The sequence below is a fragment of the Leptodactylus fuscus genome, chromosome 5, assembly GCF_031893055.1.
Source record: "Leptodactylus fuscus isolate aLepFus1 chromosome 5, aLepFus1.hap2, whole genome shotgun sequence".
Taxonomy (NCBI): Eukaryota; Metazoa; Chordata; class Amphibia; order Anura; family Leptodactylidae; genus Leptodactylus; species Leptodactylus fuscus.
The window spans coordinates 83,979,372-84,001,737 of NC_134269.1; the positions used below are offsets into that span (position 1 = coordinate 83,979,372).

Below are 22,366 nucleotides of genomic sequence, written 5' to 3' on the forward strand. Positions count from 1 at the left end.
GCGAGTTGGATAACTATCCGACAAGAATGCGCCAAAAAAAAAAAAGCAACTAAGGCCTACAATATAACTTTTAATAAGTTACCTCTAAAAACATGTTTCTACACCAGAGACACCAAACAAATCATAGTAATAAATCCAGACCGTAGGCCAGAAGTCACCTAAGAATACTGCACACCAACCTGTTGCAATGAGATGTGCACATACAGGAACACTGTTACCACTTCAGATGATGGATAAAAGTAGAAGCTATATGATGTGCTGGAAACGTCAGGGGAATCCATAATATGTCAGCAGAGATAAAAGAGTGATTCTATCACTCCTGGGAGTCACACAGCCCATACTCACCCTGTAAGGGCCTAAGACGCTTTCCCAGGAATACCCCAAATTGACTCCCGCCCTGACAAGGGCACTACCCAAACTAGCCCTGAAAGCATACAACCCTGTCTGATCCTATCACTATACACATTTCAACGTAGGGACATCAGGATTCCTCAGAGAACATAGCTACCATGGGCAAAAGGAAACCCAGATTGATGGCTATCCAACGAAGAAATGCAAATATCACAACCTCACCCTTTTTGGTGATTCAGATAATCAAATGTAAGTGATCTCCCTAGTAAAATAACTGTATGCTGCTAAACCTGTCTACTGTAAGTGATCTTATACAACCTGTAGTTACAAGTATTGTATTCATAACATTATAATGGTTATGCTTCACTTCAATTTAAGGATAATTAAATTGCCTTTTACTGCTCAAGTCCCAATTTCTTAATTTTGTGCATGAGTTGTTTACCAGGCATATCAACATGTATTGCCTTATGGCTCAGAAGACGTTCACATTTGTAAGGGACTTAGTAGTGTACAGTAATCCTCTTAAGTAACTGCCCGCAGTAAACCGGTGTGAATCCTGGCCTGCAGAAGGCCTTCATTGTGGCAGAAGAATTATTTTCATTCCCAGGGCAGAATGTGGTTATGTTCCTTCTTCTTACATGATGTGCATATTACATCATGAGGATTCCTGTTTGGAACATGCAGCATTGGAATTCCACATCCTCCGATACAAACTGAAGATGCTGGGTAGGTCTGCAAAGTCTTGGATTCACAACATTGCATGCCCGGTAAAAAGAGAGAATGAAGATGGAAAGAAATGGCCTTCTGTCATTCTGAACAATCACAGAGAGCAGATACTCGGGGAGCTGGATGTGAATAAGGTCCTGTCCTATCTTGTTTATGAGAAAGTTTTCTCTTTGGATGAGTACAGAGACGTTCTTTCTCATGAAAACAGCAAGACCAGAGCTGAAGTTTTTCTCGATAAACTTGCAGTCAAAGGTCCCAGTGCATTTTGTGCATTTTGTTCAGTTTTGGAGGAAATTTCACCTCATTTGCTATCAGGATTAATTCCAGACTGTAAAGGTAAGAGTAAGAAACTAATTTCTGCTAATATACTGTAAAAGTGTACAATAGTAATTATTCACAGTTGTAAACTAAATAAGGGGATAGACGCATATAATACATAACTGATAAGGAACAGTAGTGCAGGTTTGGCCTTAAATGTTATGCCAACAGTCATATACAATTACACCAATAAAAATTAATCCAATACCATATAAACAAGTAACATGTAGTTCATTGTCACGTGAGTGAATGTGAAGGCGCCAACATAGAACTTTCCAAACAGGTAATATTTTTTCCTTTTACTCATATAGCACCAACATATTCTGCAGTGCTATTTGGATTTATTGTCGTAATTCACATCAGAAGACATTACAAAGGTTGCAAGCTGCTGGAAAACCTGCAGCAATAAATGACATGCTGCAGGATTGAAAACCTATAGCACAAATTACTGTGTTGCAGTTTTTTTTTTGCTGAGAATCTTGTCAGCTAGCCTTTACTTATTAAGGGTAGTTTAACATATTTCAAAATAATATAAAAAAAACAATTACAATTATTGTTGCAGGTTTTTTAGCTGAAGCAAAAACTAGATGCTAATGGAATGATGGATGTAAATTCTTCCTCTAATCTGTGATCTCTGTGAACACAAGTATTAAAGTGGACATTAGAGATGAGCGAGTACTATTCGGATCAGCCGATCCGAACAGCACGCTCCATAGAAATGAATGGATGCACCTGGTACTTCCGCTTTGACGGCGGCCGGCCGCTTAACCCCCCGTGTGCCGGCTACGTCCATTCATTTCTATGCGAGCGTGCTGTTCGGATTGGCTGATCCGAACAGTACTCGCTCATCTCTAGTGGACATGTCTCCTGTCATGACTTTTTTAGTAAATATATTCCCTTTAATATAACAATTCTGCAGCATCATTTTCCATAACTCTAGTTGTGTCATTCCAGCTATTCCTGATGAATATTTCTGAATACATTGACATCTGGGTGTTACCATCTCCATCCCACTGATCAGACAGTTATAGATAGAAGATAATATGTAAAGCATACATACAAGCACTATGAGATAGAGGTTTATTCTGAACTTTTCCAAATGGACCAGGTAAGATGCTGTAAATGTGTATTACAGCAGACAGGTGGTGCTGTTGTCTTGTAGTTCCATCACTTTCCTTGTACTACAAAGTTTTTGAATGCAAATCTTATATTTAAAGGGGAACTGAAATTGTTCCTTGCACTGCATTCCTTTTTCTTCACTATGTGTGCTGCAGTTACAGTACCTGATAATCTTTTCATTGCTGGTGGCTTAGTGACTATAGTTGTTCTATCTTGGCTGTAATGTACTACTTCATGATAATCTTGTAGTGTGCTTGTGCTAGTTCTGTACATATCTGAACAATCAAAACTGCATTGTAAAGCATATGGACAGAAAAAGCAACTGCCTGAGCCACTGAGAGAGGAAATGGATTGGAGACTACTCTAGACTATCCATGAACAAGGAAAACTGAGCTGCAAGTACTTATCATAGTTAGCAGTGTGTGTATCAGCTATGGGAATATGCCTTTACTATCAAAACTACATTTACACTAACATTCACTAGAGCCATTTATAAAACGTACATAAATACCTACTATTAAAGTCACATACATAGGTTATGTGGCTGTTGTTCATGTGTGTAAATGTGGCTCAACATACACTGAATGACCACTTTATTATAAAGACCCATCTAGAAGCATGGTCAGCCTCCTTTGTCCTTCATAAGGAACAATGAGTTATGCATTCTACTCGTTTGCTGCTTGCTTGACTGCGCATCTCCTGTTTATCGGAACAATTTTTGATATATCTCACCTGTTTAGTGGACAGGTTATTACTTTTTGTCTGGACTCTTTTACGAGTCACACAATTACAGATGTAACCCTTTGCCTTCAAAATAGAATCCAGGGTGCAGCTATAAGAGGTGCAGACGTAGCAGTTGCTACTAGGCCCTGGACCCTGTGGGAGGTCACCCTACCACATAACATATGCCACTATTCTAAATTGCACAAGATAGGTAGAGGCCCCATTACATATTTTGCATAGGAGCTTCAAATGACACCTCTAATAGCATCAATTCTTCTATATACCGCTGCACACAAATATAAAGAAACCAGCAGGGTAGTTATTCCAAACATTTTAGAGAAATAACCACAAATCTTCTGTGGATGTAGCCTTACTCTAATCCCTCTGCTTCTTCATGTAAACCTAGACAGACTTAATGAAGTTGAGATCAGGGCTCTGTGGGGGCCATATCATCATTCCAGGACTCCTCTCCCAAAGGCTGGTTACACCAAATATAGTTTTGATTTAGATTTCTCTTTTGTTCATTCACTACAGTTTGTTACTTTATAAAAATACATTTTTAACACTTAACTACATTTAAATATTTCTGAGTTTGCAGCACCTTTTATACGCACACCTAAAACTTTTACACAGTAATGTAATTTTTTAGATTATTATGAACCCCAATGCGTGATTTAAAATTATTGTCGTAGCTACGTGTGCTGTACGTATATTAGCGCAGTGTGCTAAATAAATACAGGGTAGTAATAAATCATTGCGCCCTTCAGTCCTGGTCATAATCTAAAGCAATTCTGGTTAGTAAGACAAACATTAAACTACTGTAGATTTCTTCACATATGGTAAACTGAATCAATGTCTCCCAAATAAAATAAGTAGCTTTCGCGTGTTTATAGGTAATGTGGTAACACAGGACTAATAAAAGCTTCTTCTGATTTCTATCCACATATGAAATGTTTAGAACAAATGACGTCTTTATCAGTCTCCATAGATACTAATAAAGTGGTAATGCAGGCAAAGAGACATTTTCATGTCTGGCTTACTGAGTTTAGTAACCATAGAAATTCCAAGAAAGTTGAAAGATGTGGGCAGTAAATAATGCACAATATAAAGGTACAATATTGTATTATGAGAAACACAGCAGAAGTGCAAATAGCAGCTCATATTAATGCATTGTGGTCGTATAAAGGAAATATGTTATTGCTATTATGAGTATTATTATTATTGGCTATTTTTTATCAAATTACGAAGTCTGAACTGAGCAGTACAAAACATATGAATACTGAATCATCCCTGATCATACCAGACATTCCCCTTCTTACTGAGAACCAAAATGGCTTCCTTCCTTCCTTCCTTCCTTCCTTCCTTCCTTCCTTCCTTCCTTCCTTCCTTCCTTCCTTCCTTCCTTCCTTCCTTCCTTCCTTCCTTCCTTCCTTCCTTCCTTCCTTCCGCAACTTAGACCAATATCTGCCAAATGCCTGTGGCTTTTTGTGGCACAAACCAACAAACCAGCTTGACAGACATTGACTGAAGAAAAGATAAATGACAAAACATTCTTTTGTGGACTTCTTTGCTTCCCCTGACTGTATTAATTCTAAATACTGCATTATCCTTGAATATTCTTGTCTCCCAGATTTGAGCACATCTATATCCAAATAACTGTACTAGAGAAGTCTTATCATGTATAGTATGTCTAGCCTAAATATGTAAAATGTAATATAGTTTGGATTTTTTTAGGCCTTTTATTTATATAGGTTTTTTTATTTTTTATTAACCTATGTATGTGATAACTCTGTATGAATTTTGCATCTAATGCTGTGATTTTGCTGCTGAGTTTGCATACATTCTAAATGGCTTTGAATGACCAGTGTAATAAAGCCATACATACATAAAGGAGCAGCAAACTCAATAAGAAGATACCTGAATAAAACAGCAACACATCTGCCAGGTGACATGACAGTCAGTGAAGTTATCTGCTGATGCAGAAGTTGCTCTAGAATTATTCTCTGTCTAGTGAATTTGGACTGTAGTGTAGGATCACGGGGCGAGACATGACAACATCATGTATGTCACATCTCTGTCAGTGCCTTTTCTTTATTGGTATACTCGGAGGCTTTCAAATAAAAATAACTTTCAGATAAAGCACTTCACTTTGTTTAATCACATCTCTCGCTTGGGTATTCATATTCAATCTGACATTAATTTACCCTGGTGTCACAATGATTTCATAAGAGGTTTTTTCTATACAGCTTGAGCAGCTGAACACAAAGCAATCAGTACCACGTACTATCTTTAGAGCAAGCATCACATCAAACAGTGCAAACCCTTTAGATGCATTACAGATTATAGAGAGCAAATCTCTTGTTCCCCAGATCAGATGCACAAAGGTCTACCTGACTTCTTGACTGAAGACAAGATGAGGTCTGCCTCTGATCTGCAGGACCGTGAAGAAAACCAGAACGATGACCTGGAGTGGAGCCCCTTTGGGGAGGACGAGATGCAGGAATCATTTGAAGAGTACAGGTTATTGTAATATTCTTTATATTTCCAAGTATTACTGTTTAGTGTATGTTAACATGGTTGTGCTTACTGGTGATGCTTGTATACATGTTTCTTTATTTGTTGATCGAGTTATTTTCTAGCTATGTTATAACATCCTGTAAAACCTGGATATTTACACAGATACTATAGGGCCATCAACAGCAAAGGCTTCTGGTACCAAAACTGCGGTATATGATTCATAGAGACCTTACATTGCCCAATTCAGCCAGGGCAGTTACACAATATTGTTAACATGTATAAATATTCTATTTTATAACAGCTTTGTACATATGAAAATATTTGTGACCTGTCTGAACTCAGGAGTTATTATAAAGTTGTGTATTAGATATCAACCAGGTTATTGAAGTAACACAACTACTTTCTTTCAGTATGTACGTTCTCCCAATATACAGTATACAATCCTGGGTATATTACCTTATTTTGTTTCTATCTGAAAATTCATGAAATCCTTCTCTTCTGTTAAATCTTGTGATCTTATTCTGAACTGATCTAAACCTCACTTCCTGTAAAATGAAATTACATGGACTGTTCCAAACAGACTCTCCAGAGTAGTGGATACAAACCTCCATTACATTGACAGGTTTCTTTCATATCGTTATGGTGGAGAAGAGTATAGAGAGCAGGATAATTCCAGGCATGGATGGTTCTGTCTCTAGCTGCCCATGTGATTCTGTGCTGAGGCATTTTGACTGATAGTGTACAAGCCTGAGAAATCTGAAAAAACAAGTTGGTGTCTGAAAAGAGTAAATATAATGAAGATGTAATGAATGACATCAGAGACCACCGAGGCTTGTGAATGGGCCTCAGCAGCAACGTCGGTGTCATTATTCCTCATGATGCCAATGTGACCACTGAAGCCCAGTAACAAGCCTCAAAAGTCTCTGACATCATTCATTACATCTCTGAGGCAGGATGAGGTGCTGGAGCTCAAGAGAGGTAAGTAACACTACTTGTTCTGTTTAATCACCTCCCCTGGGCCTCTGCTAATTATACTCATTCAGCCGAACCTGAAATTTTTGATAAATTAAGAATAAAAACTGTAGTGGCTACTATGGGACAATATACTGTGTGTATGGGCCACTATGGGACACTACATTGTGTGGAGGGGCTACCGTGAGACATTAGACTGTGTGTGGGGGGCCACTTTGGGACATTATGCCATGTGGAGGGCTTCTATGGGGCATTATACTGAATGGAGGCAAGTATTGGACATTATGCTGTGTGCACTATGGTACATTATACTTAAAAGGGGTTTTTCACTACTTAGACAAACTCTGTATGGACTGGGGTAGGTGCAAAAAAACATATAATGACCTGACCATGGCACATTAATGTCTGCCACCACAGCCCTTTTGGATGTCCGTCGTCTCTTGGTTCCCAGAAGCCCTGTGGGGGGACCGATGTTGTTACTCACATACATCACCTGTCCATCTCCAGCTGAGGCTACTAAATTTCAGAGGGCTTACGGGGACCGAGGTGGCATGTAATATGCATTTTTTTAGTTGGGTCACATGATATTTTCTACCTGCCAAATTCTATTTCTTCTCAGTGTGAATGAACCTTCTTTTCCATTTTTATCCTCCTGCCTAATTATGAAGGGTAAGAAACATTACTGGCTGAAGTCTTGACACATATTTACTGATGTGTGAAAATATGGGTCATGGCTTTAGGCTGAGAAGACTTGCTTTTCACCTTAAATGTCCGTCTCTTCTTTTATTAGCTCACATGTTCTAACATTAATAGTGCTCTTTATAAGTATACTAAGTAGAAAGGTTTCTAAAGCCATTGGTTGATGAAAGTGATCAATCATAGGAGAAAAATACAGCTCTAAATGAAATGTTCAGTACAGGTATGATTTCCCAATGTGGCTGACCTGTATGGACTTGGAGCCCCTTGCGATTGGATGGAAGTACACAACGTTCAGCACTTTTTTATGCTGTAGCAAACGAGATTATTGTCCAGTTATATAAACTGTAAACAAATATTCAATTCATTTTTCACCTTAAATTGGGACACACAACACATCTCATCCCTCCTCGGAGAATTAAAGAAAGTCCTGATGATTAACTATGCTTTCATGGCAAAGTCATTAAACAGCAGTTATTCTCACTACAAAGTCAATATCTAGATGCTGGCAGTTGGAAAATTCTGCTATGTACTTCCCTTCAGGATGATGATAAATGAAGCTGACTAACCTCTCATGAAATGTTTGGCTTCATCCCTCATAGGCTCCTGCTAGGTCTGAAGCATCATGTAAACTCCTCTAATCACAAATTAGCAACACTTTCGGTTCTCTTTGGTCTTAGTTCTGTTACTGTTATGCTTAGCCTGCACAGATTACATGCGCTGTCCTCACTCCTTACATCTCTAATTCCATTAAATGAGCTAAAGAAAACACATGTAATTAGGTGGAAACATTGTACAAGCACACCATATTGTACATCAGATTTACACAGTGCTTGGCACCATGTAGCAATGCCCGCATATACTATTATAAACTGTATCTTCCTTGTTGTTAAGTTTAACATCCTCGCTTAAAAAATATTAATGGAAATATTATTCAGAATAATACTGTATCTGATGAGTAAATGCAAATAAAAAGTACATAAAATGCACATTTATGGAAAATGTATACAAGAGTGAGACATCTAATGGTCTTTCCAAACTGCATTTTGGTGTGTCCATCAGAAGTATGCATTGAGTGGCATACAGTGATGCTAGGTATGGGTGAATTAATTTGTTTAGAATCGCATTTGACCCAGAATTTCCAAAAGTTATGGGTTCGCTTGAACATGAAACTATTGGGGTTCACCAGCCACCAAACACTATTATACTCTGGGGTCTCCTCAGAGCCCAAAGTATAATAATTGGAGGCCTAGAGGAGGTGAGGGAAAATAAATACTTATACTTACCTTGCCTCACCTTCCCTGTCTGTCCGGCGGTCACTGAGTGTCCTCCTCCAGCCTCTTCTGGTCTCTGTCTGACACCATGATGCTCAGCGTGTCCCATGTGACTGCTGAGGCCTAATCACAGGCTTCAGAGGTGACCCCTGGGCGCATGACATCATGACAAAAAGACCTGAAGATTACACAGGGGACACTTGGATGCCACAAAGATGCACAGAAAAGGTGAGGAAAAGTGTGTTTGTAATTTTTCTCACCTCCCCTGGGATCAACTTATGAAACTATGGGGTCTGATGAGACCCTTTAGTATAATAATAGCACTTCTGGTCCTATCCAAACAAGTTTGGTACAAAACAAACTGGAGGACCGATCCTTATGAATAATTGCAAGACAATTCTCATGAGGTTCTCCCATCTATAATTGGCATCCATATGCTCCCATTCCAAACCCCCCTCCAAAAAAAATGGTGTGTCACATGCCAGATGTTTTAGAGGGCCCTGCTCGCAAGAGCTTACAATCTATGAGGTAGAGGGGGTGACACAGAAGGTAGCAGGGGCGGCATTGCTTATACAGAGGTCAGACAATGTTGTAATAGAGGTGACTGTCATTACACAAACATAGAACTTTATGAGCTGTCACTAGTCATGTCCTTTAACATGTGGATGGAAGCGTGGAGTGGGGTAATGTGGAAGTAATGTGGGTTAATGTGGAAGCGGGGACTGAGGAGAGTTACATTTTGGGGATTCTAATAATAGTATGGAAGGGTTTACATTCAGAAATTGTGATAGGCCTGTCTGAAAAGATGTGTCTTTAGCTTGCGTTTGAAACTGTAGAAATTGGGAGTTAATCTGATTGTCCGGGGTAGAGCATTCCAGAGAAGTGGTGCAGTTCGGGAGAAGTCTTGTATATGAGCGTGGGAGGTTCTGATAATAGAGGATGTAAGTGTTAGGTCATTGAGTGAGCGGAGAACACGGGTTGGGTGGTAGACAGAGATGAGGGAGGAAATGTAGGGAGGTGCAACATTATGGAGAGCCTTGTGGATGAGAGTGATAACTTTACATTTTATTCTATAATGAATAGGCAGCCAATGTAGCGACTGGCAAAGACCCGAGGCATCGCTGTAGCGTCTAGCCTGATAGATGAGCCTGGCCGCTGCATTCAGAATAGATTGTAGAGGGGAGAGTTTAGTAAGGGGAAGACTGATTAGTAAGGAGTTACAGTAGTCGAGGCGAGAATGAATCAGAATGACAATAAGTGTCTTTAATGTATCTCTGTTAAGGAAAGGGCATATTTTGGAGATGTTTTTGAGGTGGAGGTGACATGAGCGTGCAAGTGATTCAATATGAGGGGTGAAGGAAAGGTCTGAGTCAAACATAACCCCGAGGCAGCGGGCCTGCTGCCTAGGAGTTATAGTAAGGCCTGAGACTACAATGGATATATCAGGGACAGATCTGTTAGATGGTGGAAACAGTAGTAGTTCAGTCTTAGAGAGATTTAGTTTCAGATAGAGTGAGGACATGATATTAGAGACAGCAGAAAGACAGTCACTGGTGTTCTGTATGAGTGCAGGGGTGATGTCACAGGAAGATGTGTATAATTGGGTGTCATCAGCATAAAGATGGTACCTGAAGCCAAATCTGGCGATGGTTTGTCCAATGGGGGCTGTGTAGAGAGAAAAGAACAGGGGGCATAGGACCAAGCCCTGAGGAACCCCAACAGCAAGGGAAAGAGGGGAGGAAACAGAGCCCGCGAATGATACACTGAAAGTGCGGTCTGAGAGATAAGAGGAGAACCAGGAGAGCGCAGTGTCGTTGAGGCCGACTGAGCGGAGCAGAAAGCCTTTTAGGGTTGCTGGAGAGAGAAGAGATGAGAGCGGTGAAATAGGCTCGTTCGGCGAGGTTAAGGGCAGAACTATATGTTTTAAGCATAAATTTGAAGTGGAGGAAATCTGCAGATGAACATGATGGAATGATGCTATACCATACAGAAAGTGGATACAGCCAGACACAGCGTGAAAGTAGCCTAAGGTTAAGGCCACACATTGCAGAAACTCAGTATTTTTGGCTGTAGCAGAAAGGCAGCAGACAAAAGGGAAACATTTTACAGTCCTAGTATAGCAAATGAAATATAGGGCTGCTTTACCGCTTCAGGGCCTGAATTATTTTCTGTAATTGATAGAACCATGAATTCTGTTCTCTACCAGAAAATACTAAAGGAGAATGTCTGGCATCAGATTGTTACCTTAAGCCCAATGTGGCTGAATTAAGACAATTCTGCCAAAAAGAGGATGGCACAACCAGGGACAATTACTTTTTCACATAGGGCCAGGTTGGTTTGGATAGCTTTTTTCCCAAACTAAATTAAATCATCATTGAAAAATTGCATTTTGTAGTCACTCAGGCTATGTTTGGCTAATATTGAAATTTTTTTGAAGGGAGGTTTTTTTTCCAGCGCTGAATCTGAGGCTGATTCCACACCAAATTCAGCACCATTTTTTTCCATGTGAATGCACCCTTAGGGTCCATTCACAAGGAGGAAAATGGTGAGGAATTTGCTGTGGAATTTCAGCACTGAAAAAAAAGCCTCCCATTGAGTTCAATGGGTTCCTTTTTCTGCTGTCAGCTAAGCATCTATGTGATATTTCCAATGTACAAATCCACCTGCCATTGCCACCAAACTTTCAGCCACTGGAAAAGATCCCGTTATTAACCCTTAACAGTGATCTTTGCTGGTGACTGTATTTAAGCATTGAAAACCATGGCAACTGCTATCCTGTTCATGTATATTTCTAAAAGCTTATTTCATCTGCTTATTTTATCTGATATAACTAAATTGTGATCCTCTGGCCTTATTTCTTGTAAGGATTTGATAAAAGCCTCTGTGTGCTGTTGTCACTGCTTCCCAACAGTTGCAATGTAGCATTTTGGCAACCCCCTTTTGAAATAACTTTTAGGTTAAGGCCCCACGTAGCATCCTGCAGCAAAAAAATGCTGTGGGAAAAACCGCGGCGGCGATGCACTGCTGTTTTTCCCACAGTGCTTTTTACAGAAAGTCCATAGAAGTTTTCTCTGCGGACCTTCTGCTACCATTATTCCTATAGGGAAACTGCCGGTGGTTCTGTTGGTATAATTGACATGCAGCAATTTCCAAAACCACAATGGTTTTGGAAATTGCAGGGTGTCCGCTGCGCATATTTTACTGCAAAGTGGGCATGGGATTCGCTAGACCCCCCACTTTGCTGTGACTGTAAAATACCACTGTTTTTACACCACGTGAAGTCCCAGCTTAAGGCTATGGCCCTACATTGCATAAATGCAGCTTTTTTTGTTGCAGATTTTGCTGCGTTGCTTTGAGCCAAAGCCAAGAATGGCTTACACTTCTCTCTTCTGTTCTGTCCACTACTGTCTTTGGCTCAAAAAAAACAAAAAAACAAAAATTGCAACATAAAAAGGTGCCTTTCCGCAACATGGGGCCTCAGCCTTAAACTAGCCACCAGAGGCATAACTTGAAGCTCGTGGGCCCCAATATGCCCTGATAGTGATTGCTACCACTGCACCTCCTATAGCTACACCCCTGAAGCCACAGGTAACCTATTAGAGCTAACTGATAATACAATAACATCCAATACAAGCAAATTAATAGTGGGCCTGCAGCCATTTTGTATAGATGTAGGCATGAGCAGACATATAGCCTTTGCAACCTGTGCAGCTGCACATAGAGGGTAAGTTCACACAAGGTTTTTTGCCATATCCGCCTCAAAATCCTTACCAAAAAGACAGCTCCCATTGAAATCAATGGGAGCCGCTCAGTTCTTTTTTCCAGGAGCCGTTTGTTCTGGCTCCCAGAAAAAAAGAAGCGAGATGCTCATTCTCTCAAGCCATTTCGCCTCGCTATTCGGCCTGAAGACACTCCCTCCTCCCGACTAGACCCATTCATTGCGCCTAATCCGAAGTGGAGTGCGCGACTGGATGCCATAAAGTCAGTATGTTCAAGCTCTGTGGGTGGGGGATCTAACATGAATGTCCAAAGTGCAATAGCCGATTTAACCTTCTCAATACCAGATAATGATGTGTGTTTGCAGTCATTTATGTTTCTTTTTAAACATATTTACTTATAGTCAAGAACATCCAAAAAAGCTAGGGGGTTAACAACAGGGCTTGTTTTAACACAGACAACCCATGTTTTCAGTCCATTACCACTGAACATTTGAACAAGCCCTTGAACATTTTATCAAGCACTGAACAAGTTAATGTTCTTAGTGTAAGAGGCTTGTCAAGAAATCACAGCTTCTTCCCTGGAAACACATTTGCTTTTTGAAGAACAGGATATCAACAAATTACATTAGGGACCTGCGAGAAGTACATGAGGAGAGATATGAAAGGTTGGACGTTCTCATATATTTTTTAGGCTTGTATAGTGGGAATTCACAGAAACCAATCTGTTTGAAGTTAGAAAAGCTGCTTGTAAAATGGAGCTCATAGCAGCTCTCTGTTGTGTCCAATAAATGATATCACCTGTTCAGCACACCGCACGTCTTCAAGATATAAATCCTTTAAAAAGGACCAAATTGAGTTACTAGAGCTTATTTTTTTTGAAGTGTGCACTTCTTCTTTCTTATTGTTTGTATTACGCTATGAGTAGAGTGAATCAATGATTTTCTGTACTGCCAGCCAAGACAGGTAGAACAAATTTTGTCTTTGCTTTCTTAAAGCAGTTGTCCTACGTCAATCCACCATTTTATATTGAGCTACTTTAATACTGGTCCATTTCTGCAAAATTGTAGATGACTGATTCTATGACTCAGGTTGCATTTAGATGACCGAAGTGCAAATTGGCCATGAAAAACATACATTTTTTATGGCCATCTTGTACCCAAGGGGCAGCCATTTTCACGGATCCTCCATACATTACAGTGTATGGTGGGATCTGTGAAAACGGAAAAAAATAGGACATGACCTATATTTTGACAGTGTGTTACAACAGACAGTGAAAATAACGATCATGTGACTAACCCCCATTTATTAACATTGAATGTAATCCTGCCATGTGATGTCTGTTAAAAATAACATCAATGTGAATGGAGCTTTACTATTTACAATATTAAATCCAAACAATGAAAAGGATTTAAAAGTAAATTGTGTAAGAGAAGAAATTTAGTAATTGGTAATATCAATTTTTTTCATTCAATCCTACCTATTACTTCACATTTTGTGTTCCATCTTTTGATGGAAAGATAGAATTTCTAAAGTTATGAGAACATAAGTTAGGTAATATTCTGTAAATCCTTTACAAGTGATGGTCTATCCTCAGGCTTCATGTGTACGAACGTTGAAAAAAAACATGTTAAAAACAGGTGCAACAGTCTGTTTTCAACAATCGTTTGTTTTCCGTCATTTCGCTAGCTGTGTCAGTTTAAAAAAAAAAATGGATGGATTTTATTATTTTTTTCCTAACATAATTCACTGATCCTTTTTCACCAGCTATTATTTGGATGCAAACCTGTTTCGATGGATGTTAAAAATGAACCTATTCATCATTCCCTCTATGCCAGAAACTGAGAAGGGCACAAGGGCATTTCTTACACCAAACGTGCGCCCCAAGCCCCAATCTGACGTAGATTTCCATTCTGACACAAGGATGCCGCCACTTTATAAATCTCTTACTCCTTGTGCCATTCGGGACCATTATTATATGATATGCCAATCTTAATAAATTTTCCCCAAATTGAGTCTGTCAAGTTGTGAAAACAGACAAATATAAGCTATGTCCTATTTCTTAATGGAAGTTATTCATGGACTGATATAAAAATGGGTATGTGCATAGACCTATTGACTTCCATTGTCCTGAAACTGAACGTGTGATGGATGTTTTTTTATTTATTTATTTTCTTAAATGTAGATCGTGAGCCCCACATAGAGCTCACAATGTACATTTTTCCCTATCAGTATGTCTTTTTTGGAATATGAGATGGAAATACATGCAAACATGGGGAGAATATACAAACTCCTTGCAGGATGGATGTTTTTTTTACTGTGCATATTTCATGTGCGTGAGGCCTTTGGCAAGCACTATGACTTCTTCACATCTGTTCAATCACCGGAATGACTTTAAGCTTCAATAACACAGCTGCTACCAAATGTACAGTGTACTCACCCAAGTGCCTTGACCCCTTCAAACAACTGACCAGCTTGGGTGTGAGAGTCAGACACCAAAGATTTCACACTAGTGACCTATTCTAATGATAAGCTATCCGTAATAAAACACAAACTTGTAATTCTTGTAGACTAAGGCTGCATTCACACTGAGTAACGCTGGTGTTTTTGTGCTTATTTTTGCACAGAGCGCCGCGTTAACGCCGCGTATATGCCGCGTATATGCGTTAACGCAGCGCTATGTGCAAAAATAAGCACAAAAAACGCCATCGTTACTCAGTGTGAATGCAGCCTAAGGCTCCACGTAGCAAAACACAACTGATAAACAATGCACAGGGCACTACAGATAACGGTATATACAAAAATTATTATTAAAATGTAACTTTTATTGTTGTCTATTAAAACTTGTGTTAAAATACTAATGGCGTCTCATAACGGAGTAGGACAATTAAGCATCATGTGTGTCTGTAGTATAATGGACACTCCCCAGAGAGAGTAATGAGATGACTGCCTCTCCTCTGGGTATTACAAAGCCGGAGCACACACAGTGCTCTAGTGAGTCGACCAGATATTCATCAATTTTCACCTGGGTTTAAGGTATAACACCCGGGATCACCACCCTACATAAATGTGGTAACTAGACAATGTGCTGATCAGCTAACATGTCCCTCTTATTCCCACAATTCCCAGTGATATGATCTGATGGGCTATCTAATATCTATCATGAGAATTCACTACAGTGTGCCAATTCTGCAACACTGTAGCGATACAGTCAGTGCTGACATATAAATAAGGTCATGGAACCGGATCTCCTATTATTCTGGCCCTGTTAGAGCCCGTCGGCCAATTCAGGCACTAGTCAGTAGATAATGAAACTAAACTGTGCCCAGTATGAAGACCCAGATACGTTCCCTATGGTGTCAGCTAAACACCGGGACCGATAGCGCTTTACCCGGGGGACACAGATCGGGAATTCAGCGCACTGTCAGCTTTCCAGCAGTATATAGAACTGCCTGTGCACAATCTGATGAAAGGTCCTCTTTAAGTGGATAAGGTTTTCTGTTTTTTTAGGTCACTAAGTGGACCCAAAGAACGGAAACCTGATTACTAGTGTGTACCTAGCATTACACAACATGTTCATTTCTCAGCTCTGAAAATGGACAAATTGATTCGTTACTTACAGTTTGTTCCATCAGTTTTGCATCTGTTTTGTGTCCATTTGTCCACTTTTGATAGCCAAGTGTTCTGTTTTGCATCCATTTTTAACATGTTTCCACCACAGGCATTTTTTTTATTTTTGTTCTTGCCTTCCAAAAGCCAAAACCTTTTTATTTTTCTGTATGAGTGCTTAATTTTTGCAAGATAAATTGCATTTTGTGGTGCAACCATTTAATATTCCATACAATGTACTGGGAAGCACAATTTTCTTATGGGCTTTGTTTTTGCGGTGTTCACTATGCTGCATAAATGACATGTCATCTGTATTTTATAGGTCAGCACAATTGCTTCTAGTTTGATTTTTTTTCCTGCTATAGCATTCACTGTTTGAAGGGCAGGCATTTTTGGACACAGGGATATCTAGTGTGTATGTGTTTCACTTTATGTACTTTTATATGTGTTCTATGGATTTGAAGTTTTATTTATTTTCTATATTTTTCATATATATCTTAATAGTTTATATAAAAAATAGATATGTCTTGAACCCCAAGGAGTCTGAATTGCAATGCATTGTAAAGTTGCTGGCATTCCTATTACAGGCTGCATAGATCAGGCTGTATTAGAAGTGTATGCCAGACAAGCCTGGGAGCCCTCAACAGACTCTTGGCTGTTATGGCAATGGATTGCCAGCCCATCTTGTTCCAGGGGACAGGAGTCCACCACTAAATGGTGAGGTGAGGTGACTGAGGCATGAGGGGGTTAATGCCCATGATCAGTATAAGTACTGATTTCGGGCATTGCCGCTTGGTCTTTAAATACCCAACATCTGCCGTACTACTACGGTGAATGTTGGAAAAGGGTTAATGGTCCATTAAACAAAGGTCTTTCTTTTGTGACCTAACCTACTGATTAATTTCTAATGGACCTAACTCAGACAACAATCCATTTTACATCTGTTAAAAAATGAATTTGTTGTTTTCTATTGGGTTCATGACTCCATCCAAATGGACAAAGTTAGATCATGTTTATGTTTTTAACAGACCATTTTTTCTGTCCCCCAAAAATGGATGTGAATTTATTCTCATTGTTTTTAAAATGGCCATGACCATGTCCGTTTTTCACTGATGTTTGAATAAGGCCATACTGAAATCCTAGTTTTCTAAATCTTTAGTTTGAGGTTTCAGCTTCGTGTCTGATATATTTCTTTACAGGATATAAATCTTCAAATCTAAACACCTTGAGGAGAGAGAAAGTGTCTAGCAATTATAGAGGTCAAGTAAACACTGTGTCCAGATTTTTCTTCAGATTTTGTCAGGAAATCTAAATTATGACTTAGCAAGGGAAGAAATATGAGTGAAGCAAATCTTGGCTCCAGGCTTTAAATTGATCGGAAAAACTTACAGTACATTTAGATTGATAGGAGTTGTGAGCAGCAGCCTCAATAATCACCATAATAATCAAGAAGTTGCTGTGAGAATTTCATCCTGGTATCTGAGTCTTTGTGGTGTGATAGTCGGCTGTCATCCGTGAGCAGATGGATAGTCCTCCCTGGAGCAAAGCTTTAGCTTTCTCTTCATAGTGTCTGAGTTTTAACTATTTTTAAATTCTACTTGCTGGAAATAATGCTGTAGAAAATTATATTGTATATTGCAATACGAGGTCATATGAACCTAGACAAGTTCCCAGCCAATAGTACCACTATAGGGTACATGTGTAAAATGTATTCTTTATAGTAGGGGACTTTACTTCAATTTGGGCTAAATTTTACTAAACATAATTCCAAACAATTATGCTAATCCATAATACCTTTGGGGTAAGCATAGTTAGTTGTTTGCTACACCTTTTTGTTACATCATATTTCATGTTGTAAATATGGGACATGTCACTTGTGCACCAGTAAATATTGTTTTGTCACTTTCTACCATGCAATGGACCGTATAGAATGTGATCACTGGCTGAAGGGAAATGACATGTTATCAATGAATCACATTTATCCGAGCCACAGATAAATCGACCTGCCATAGCAGTGCCAATATGTGCAGCATGACAGACTCCTTACACCTCACCTGTTTATAGGCTTAGTACATGACATTAAAATGTGATGTTCCTGTATTTTATTATACAAATTCTAAATAAGGGAGGTTAGGTTTTGCATTTATATCACATCACACAATATAAAGTTGTTTTCAAAACAATAAGGTTGTAATAACAGAAATATTTGGTCTCTACATTGCATATTGTATATGTCTATTGCTAAATATTTAATCATTGCATTTACTAAGATTTGGGAGAAAAATTACAAAGTGCTAACCAACTATAGAATACCTGCTGTTATACAATATGGTGCAAAAGTTTTAGGTAGTGTGATAAATGCTTCTTTCACAAATAGAAGTGTTAAATTCATAAAGAAACACCAAGCAAAATAAGATAAAACATAATATTTTATTAAATATAATTAAAAATAAGAAAATATATGATCAAGAAAGAACAAATGGCAAAAGTACAATGACATGAGGGAATCAAAAAACCCAAGACCAGGTGAATGGAGGTATTGAAACTGCCTATTCAGCAAGTAGAGGAGTGCCAAAATATAGATAAGGGTACATATGTCTATATGTAATGAGTTAGATATGAATACAACAAATAAATAAATGCCCAGTGATCACACACAGAAATACCCACAAATCAAACCCAAATATGCCCTTAAGAGCATATTACCTATACTGCCATACACACCCAGATGCACATCCGCCCGATGTGCATTTTGCCCGACAAGGGCTTTGTCAAGGGACCCTATATACACAGGAGAAGGTTGTGCTAGTATAATTAGCATGACATGATTGGTGGAGAAATTGTAACAATAGTCCTGGCACATGTCTATTCAATAAGAGAGGTCACACCCCCCTCAGGGCTGAGGGGGGTTGTGAGCTCTCTAAACAAAGGTGAGTTGGAAAACGGCAGACCGCATGGCCAGCACAGGTCTGAAATCCAAAATGGTGGTTGTGAGCACATGTCTGGTATCCAAAATGGAAGTTACACAAGCTGGCATCCTCCACAATACATAGAGAATAAAGAGAAGAGACCATCCTTCACCTGCAAAACTGCATCAATTCTTCTATGTCTACTTGTACACAGTTTTCTAATAGAACTCGGCAGAGAGTTTGTTCCAAACATTTTGGAGAACTAAGCGCAGATCTTCTGTGGCTGTAGATTCATTCAAATCCGTCTGCCTCTTCATGTAATCCCAGACAGATTCAATGACATTGAGATCAGGGCTCTTTGGGAGCTAAATCATTACTTCCAAGACTCCTTTTCCAAAGGGTGGTCCCACCAAATATAAATCAATATCACATCTAGACTTTATTTTTCATTTAATTTTGCTAAACTATAAACTATTAGCACTTCTATTTTTTAAAGTATTGTCACTTTGCAGGATTTTTCCCCCACCTGCTTACCGGTAAATCTTTTACACAGTACCACAGTCCAAAAAAAAAAGGGATAAGCTACTACATACTAAAAACCTGCCTTAGTCCATGGTCATGACCAACTTCCAAGTTCCATTTGATCTCTATAGAAAGTCCTTTTGAGATTAATTCATCAAGTGGCTTTCTTAAAGAGAATTTGTCAGAAATCAAGTTTATGCTAACTGTATTTATAAAGTATTCCTGATGATTTTTTTTTTCAAATTTGAATGTGTGTATATATATTCTAAAATCTTTGAGTTTTCACTCTAGCAGCAAAGCTGAATACTTCCTGTTCTCATTAAGAGCACAGGCAGGATTACAATGCAATGTGGCAACTATATATAGAAAACATAGGGACCACCATTCACAATAGATGACGGCCACAGCTTATCTATTTCCATTTACTGCACTATTACACCTGTTCAGTTCACAGAGCATGTCTAGAAAACTCTCCCATAGACATTGTGACAATTCAGTGTTATTTTAATACAGGGGATCATAGAGGCCCTCCGGTGCTCGGAGAAACTGAAATCAAAGTGGTGAAGCGTATGAAACACTAGCTGGTACCCGCGACTTCGTCTGTGGTGATTGTAGAAGTGGGTATATACAGGCGCGGGTAAGGTTTTCGTAGTGTGTATAAGGTATGGGATATGAAATGTAACTTTGTATCTTGTTTTTGCTGTAATTCAGAGACTTTTGTGTTGAAGTTAATTTGTATGTGAGCTGCTATACGGTGTTGTGAGAAACTTTACATAGTGACTTTGGGACAGAAGTATTTGAAGTTAACCCTTTCCCGCCGATGGAATTTTTTGATTTTCGTTTTTGACTCCCCTCCTTTTAAACCCCATAACTTTTTTATTTCTCCGCTCCCAGAGCCATATGAGGTCTTAATTTTTCCTGGGACAAATTTTTCTTCATGATGCCACTATTATTTATTCTATATAATGTACTGGGAAGCAGGGAAAACATTCAGAATGGGGTGGATTTGAAGAAAAAATGCATTTCTGCGACGTTCTTACGGGCTTTGGTTTTACGGCGTTCACTGTGCAACCAAAATGACATGTCCCCTGTATTCTGTGTTTCGTTACGATTCCGGGGATACCAAATTTATATGGTTTTATTTACATTTTGACCATTAAAAAAAATCCAAAACTGTGTTAAAAAATTATTTTTTGAAAAGTCGCCATATTCCGACAGCCGTAACTTTTTTATACGTGCGTGTACGGGGATGTATAGGGCGTCTTGACATGGGTGGGCGGTGTCGCGGATTGTCAGAGCGGTGGGGGTCGGCAAACATGGCTGCTCCGGAGCGTTATAGAGCGCCTCCTGGAGTATCGTTAAGGTGAGGGGCAAAGTGGTAAAGTATATGTATATGTGATTGTGTGGGGTTAGGGGCTAGGCTGTGGAGGGCAATATGAATTTTGTGGCTTGCTATGGTCCAAAGTGTGTGAGATTGCAGAGATAGTGGTGTGAGTTTGGATTTTGTGGGGGTCCTGGCACAAACGTATGTGCGCTATTGTGACGAAAAGTAGCCTATTGTTTAATCGGGTGTATTAACTATGTTTGTGGAAAATTTCAGCCAAATCGGTGGAGCGGTTTTTCCGTGATTGAGGAACAAACATCCGAACATGCAAACATCCAAACACACAAACCCACAAACTCATCACATTTATAATATTAATAGGATAAACGTCCAAGAGACCTGGTCAAAGGCATTCTCAATTTCAACGCTTAATACCCACTTTGTGGATGTTGTCTCCTACTTGTGGGCAACGGATAAAATCCTCTTGATCCTTATGGACAAGTTGTAGTAACCAACAGCTGAGTTGTTTGTCCAGAGTCTTGGTGAATATCTTGATAAGGATCAGAATTAGCAGTGCAATGGGGCAACAGAGCACTCCAGGGAGACCTTTCCCAGTTTAAGGAATGAAATAAATTTTTTGAGAGAAGTCCTCAGTAGTTGATACCTTTTTTAATGGCTAACTCAAAAAGTTTTTTGATGACATATCGAGCTTTCGAGACTCTATAGAGGTCTCTTCATCAGGATTTGCACCTCTAATGTTTTAACCAGTTCCTGTATTTGGCTCACAATCATTGATGCAATCACTGACCAAAACATTGGCGCATGAATAAGACCATATACCGTAGTTACAATGACCATGATACAGATGGTGGCAATCTTTAATTAATCTGGAGACAGGTACCAAAAAGAGAGATAAGCAAATAAGTGTTGTGGTTACTGCCTGGGCAGGATTTTGATGCATTGATAAAATGGGACTTTTTAAGAAGACTCATCTCCACTCCACACCAGCACTGGCATGGAAAAATATGGAGAGTATGACTGAGGCCCAGTTCACATCTGCATTCAGGCCATTACGTTCCTCTCTCCGCATGAAAAATACGGAGAGAAATGTCATGCAAGCAGCACTTTTCTCTACACATTTTTTTTGTGCGGAAATCACACGGACCCCATTATAGTCTATGAGGTTTGCAGGTTTCCAAATGTAAGTTTTTTTTATGCGGATTAGCCATGTTACATTATAGTAAGGGATATGCTGTGTGGCCTTATGCATTGTCTATGCCCCTAATTCTAACCAACCCTGTCATCGATCATAAACCACCAGTCCACACTGTGAGGTGCAGCTTTAGGCTTTGGAGGAGAATTTCATATGCCATTTTCGGATCTAAACAATAGAATGTCCTCCCCTCCACCTCCATTCCAAGCTCAATATCCCACCTGTCTCAGATTATATGCTTGCATGGTCTCTACGATCTTTGGAGGATTGACAAACCCACAGCTCACCAATGTTCCTTATAGTCCTGTCTCGACACCCCCCCACACACACACAGATTATATTCAGCAATATTCAGAATTTACATTTTACCTCGGCAT

At 39.3% G+C, this 22,366-nt stretch overlaps 1 protein-coding gene across 7 annotated transcripts in view; it reads left to right on the forward strand.

Annotated features, from left to right (window-relative positions):
* Positions 1-896: 896 nt before the first annotated feature.
* TJP1 (tight junction protein 1) overlaps positions 897-22,366 on the forward strand; it is a 352,070-nt gene continuing 330,600 nt past the window's right edge. For all 7 annotated transcript variants that reach the window (XM_075273552.1, XM_075273553.1, XM_075273556.1 and 4 more), the window contains exons 1-2: positions 897-1,413; positions 5,607-5,757. In XM_075273552.1, coding sequence (XP_075129653.1) covers positions 990-1,413; positions 5,607-5,757 — 575 coding nt within the window. In that variant the 5' untranslated portion in view covers positions 897-989. The remainder of the gene's footprint in view (positions 1,414-5,606; positions 5,758-22,366) is intronic.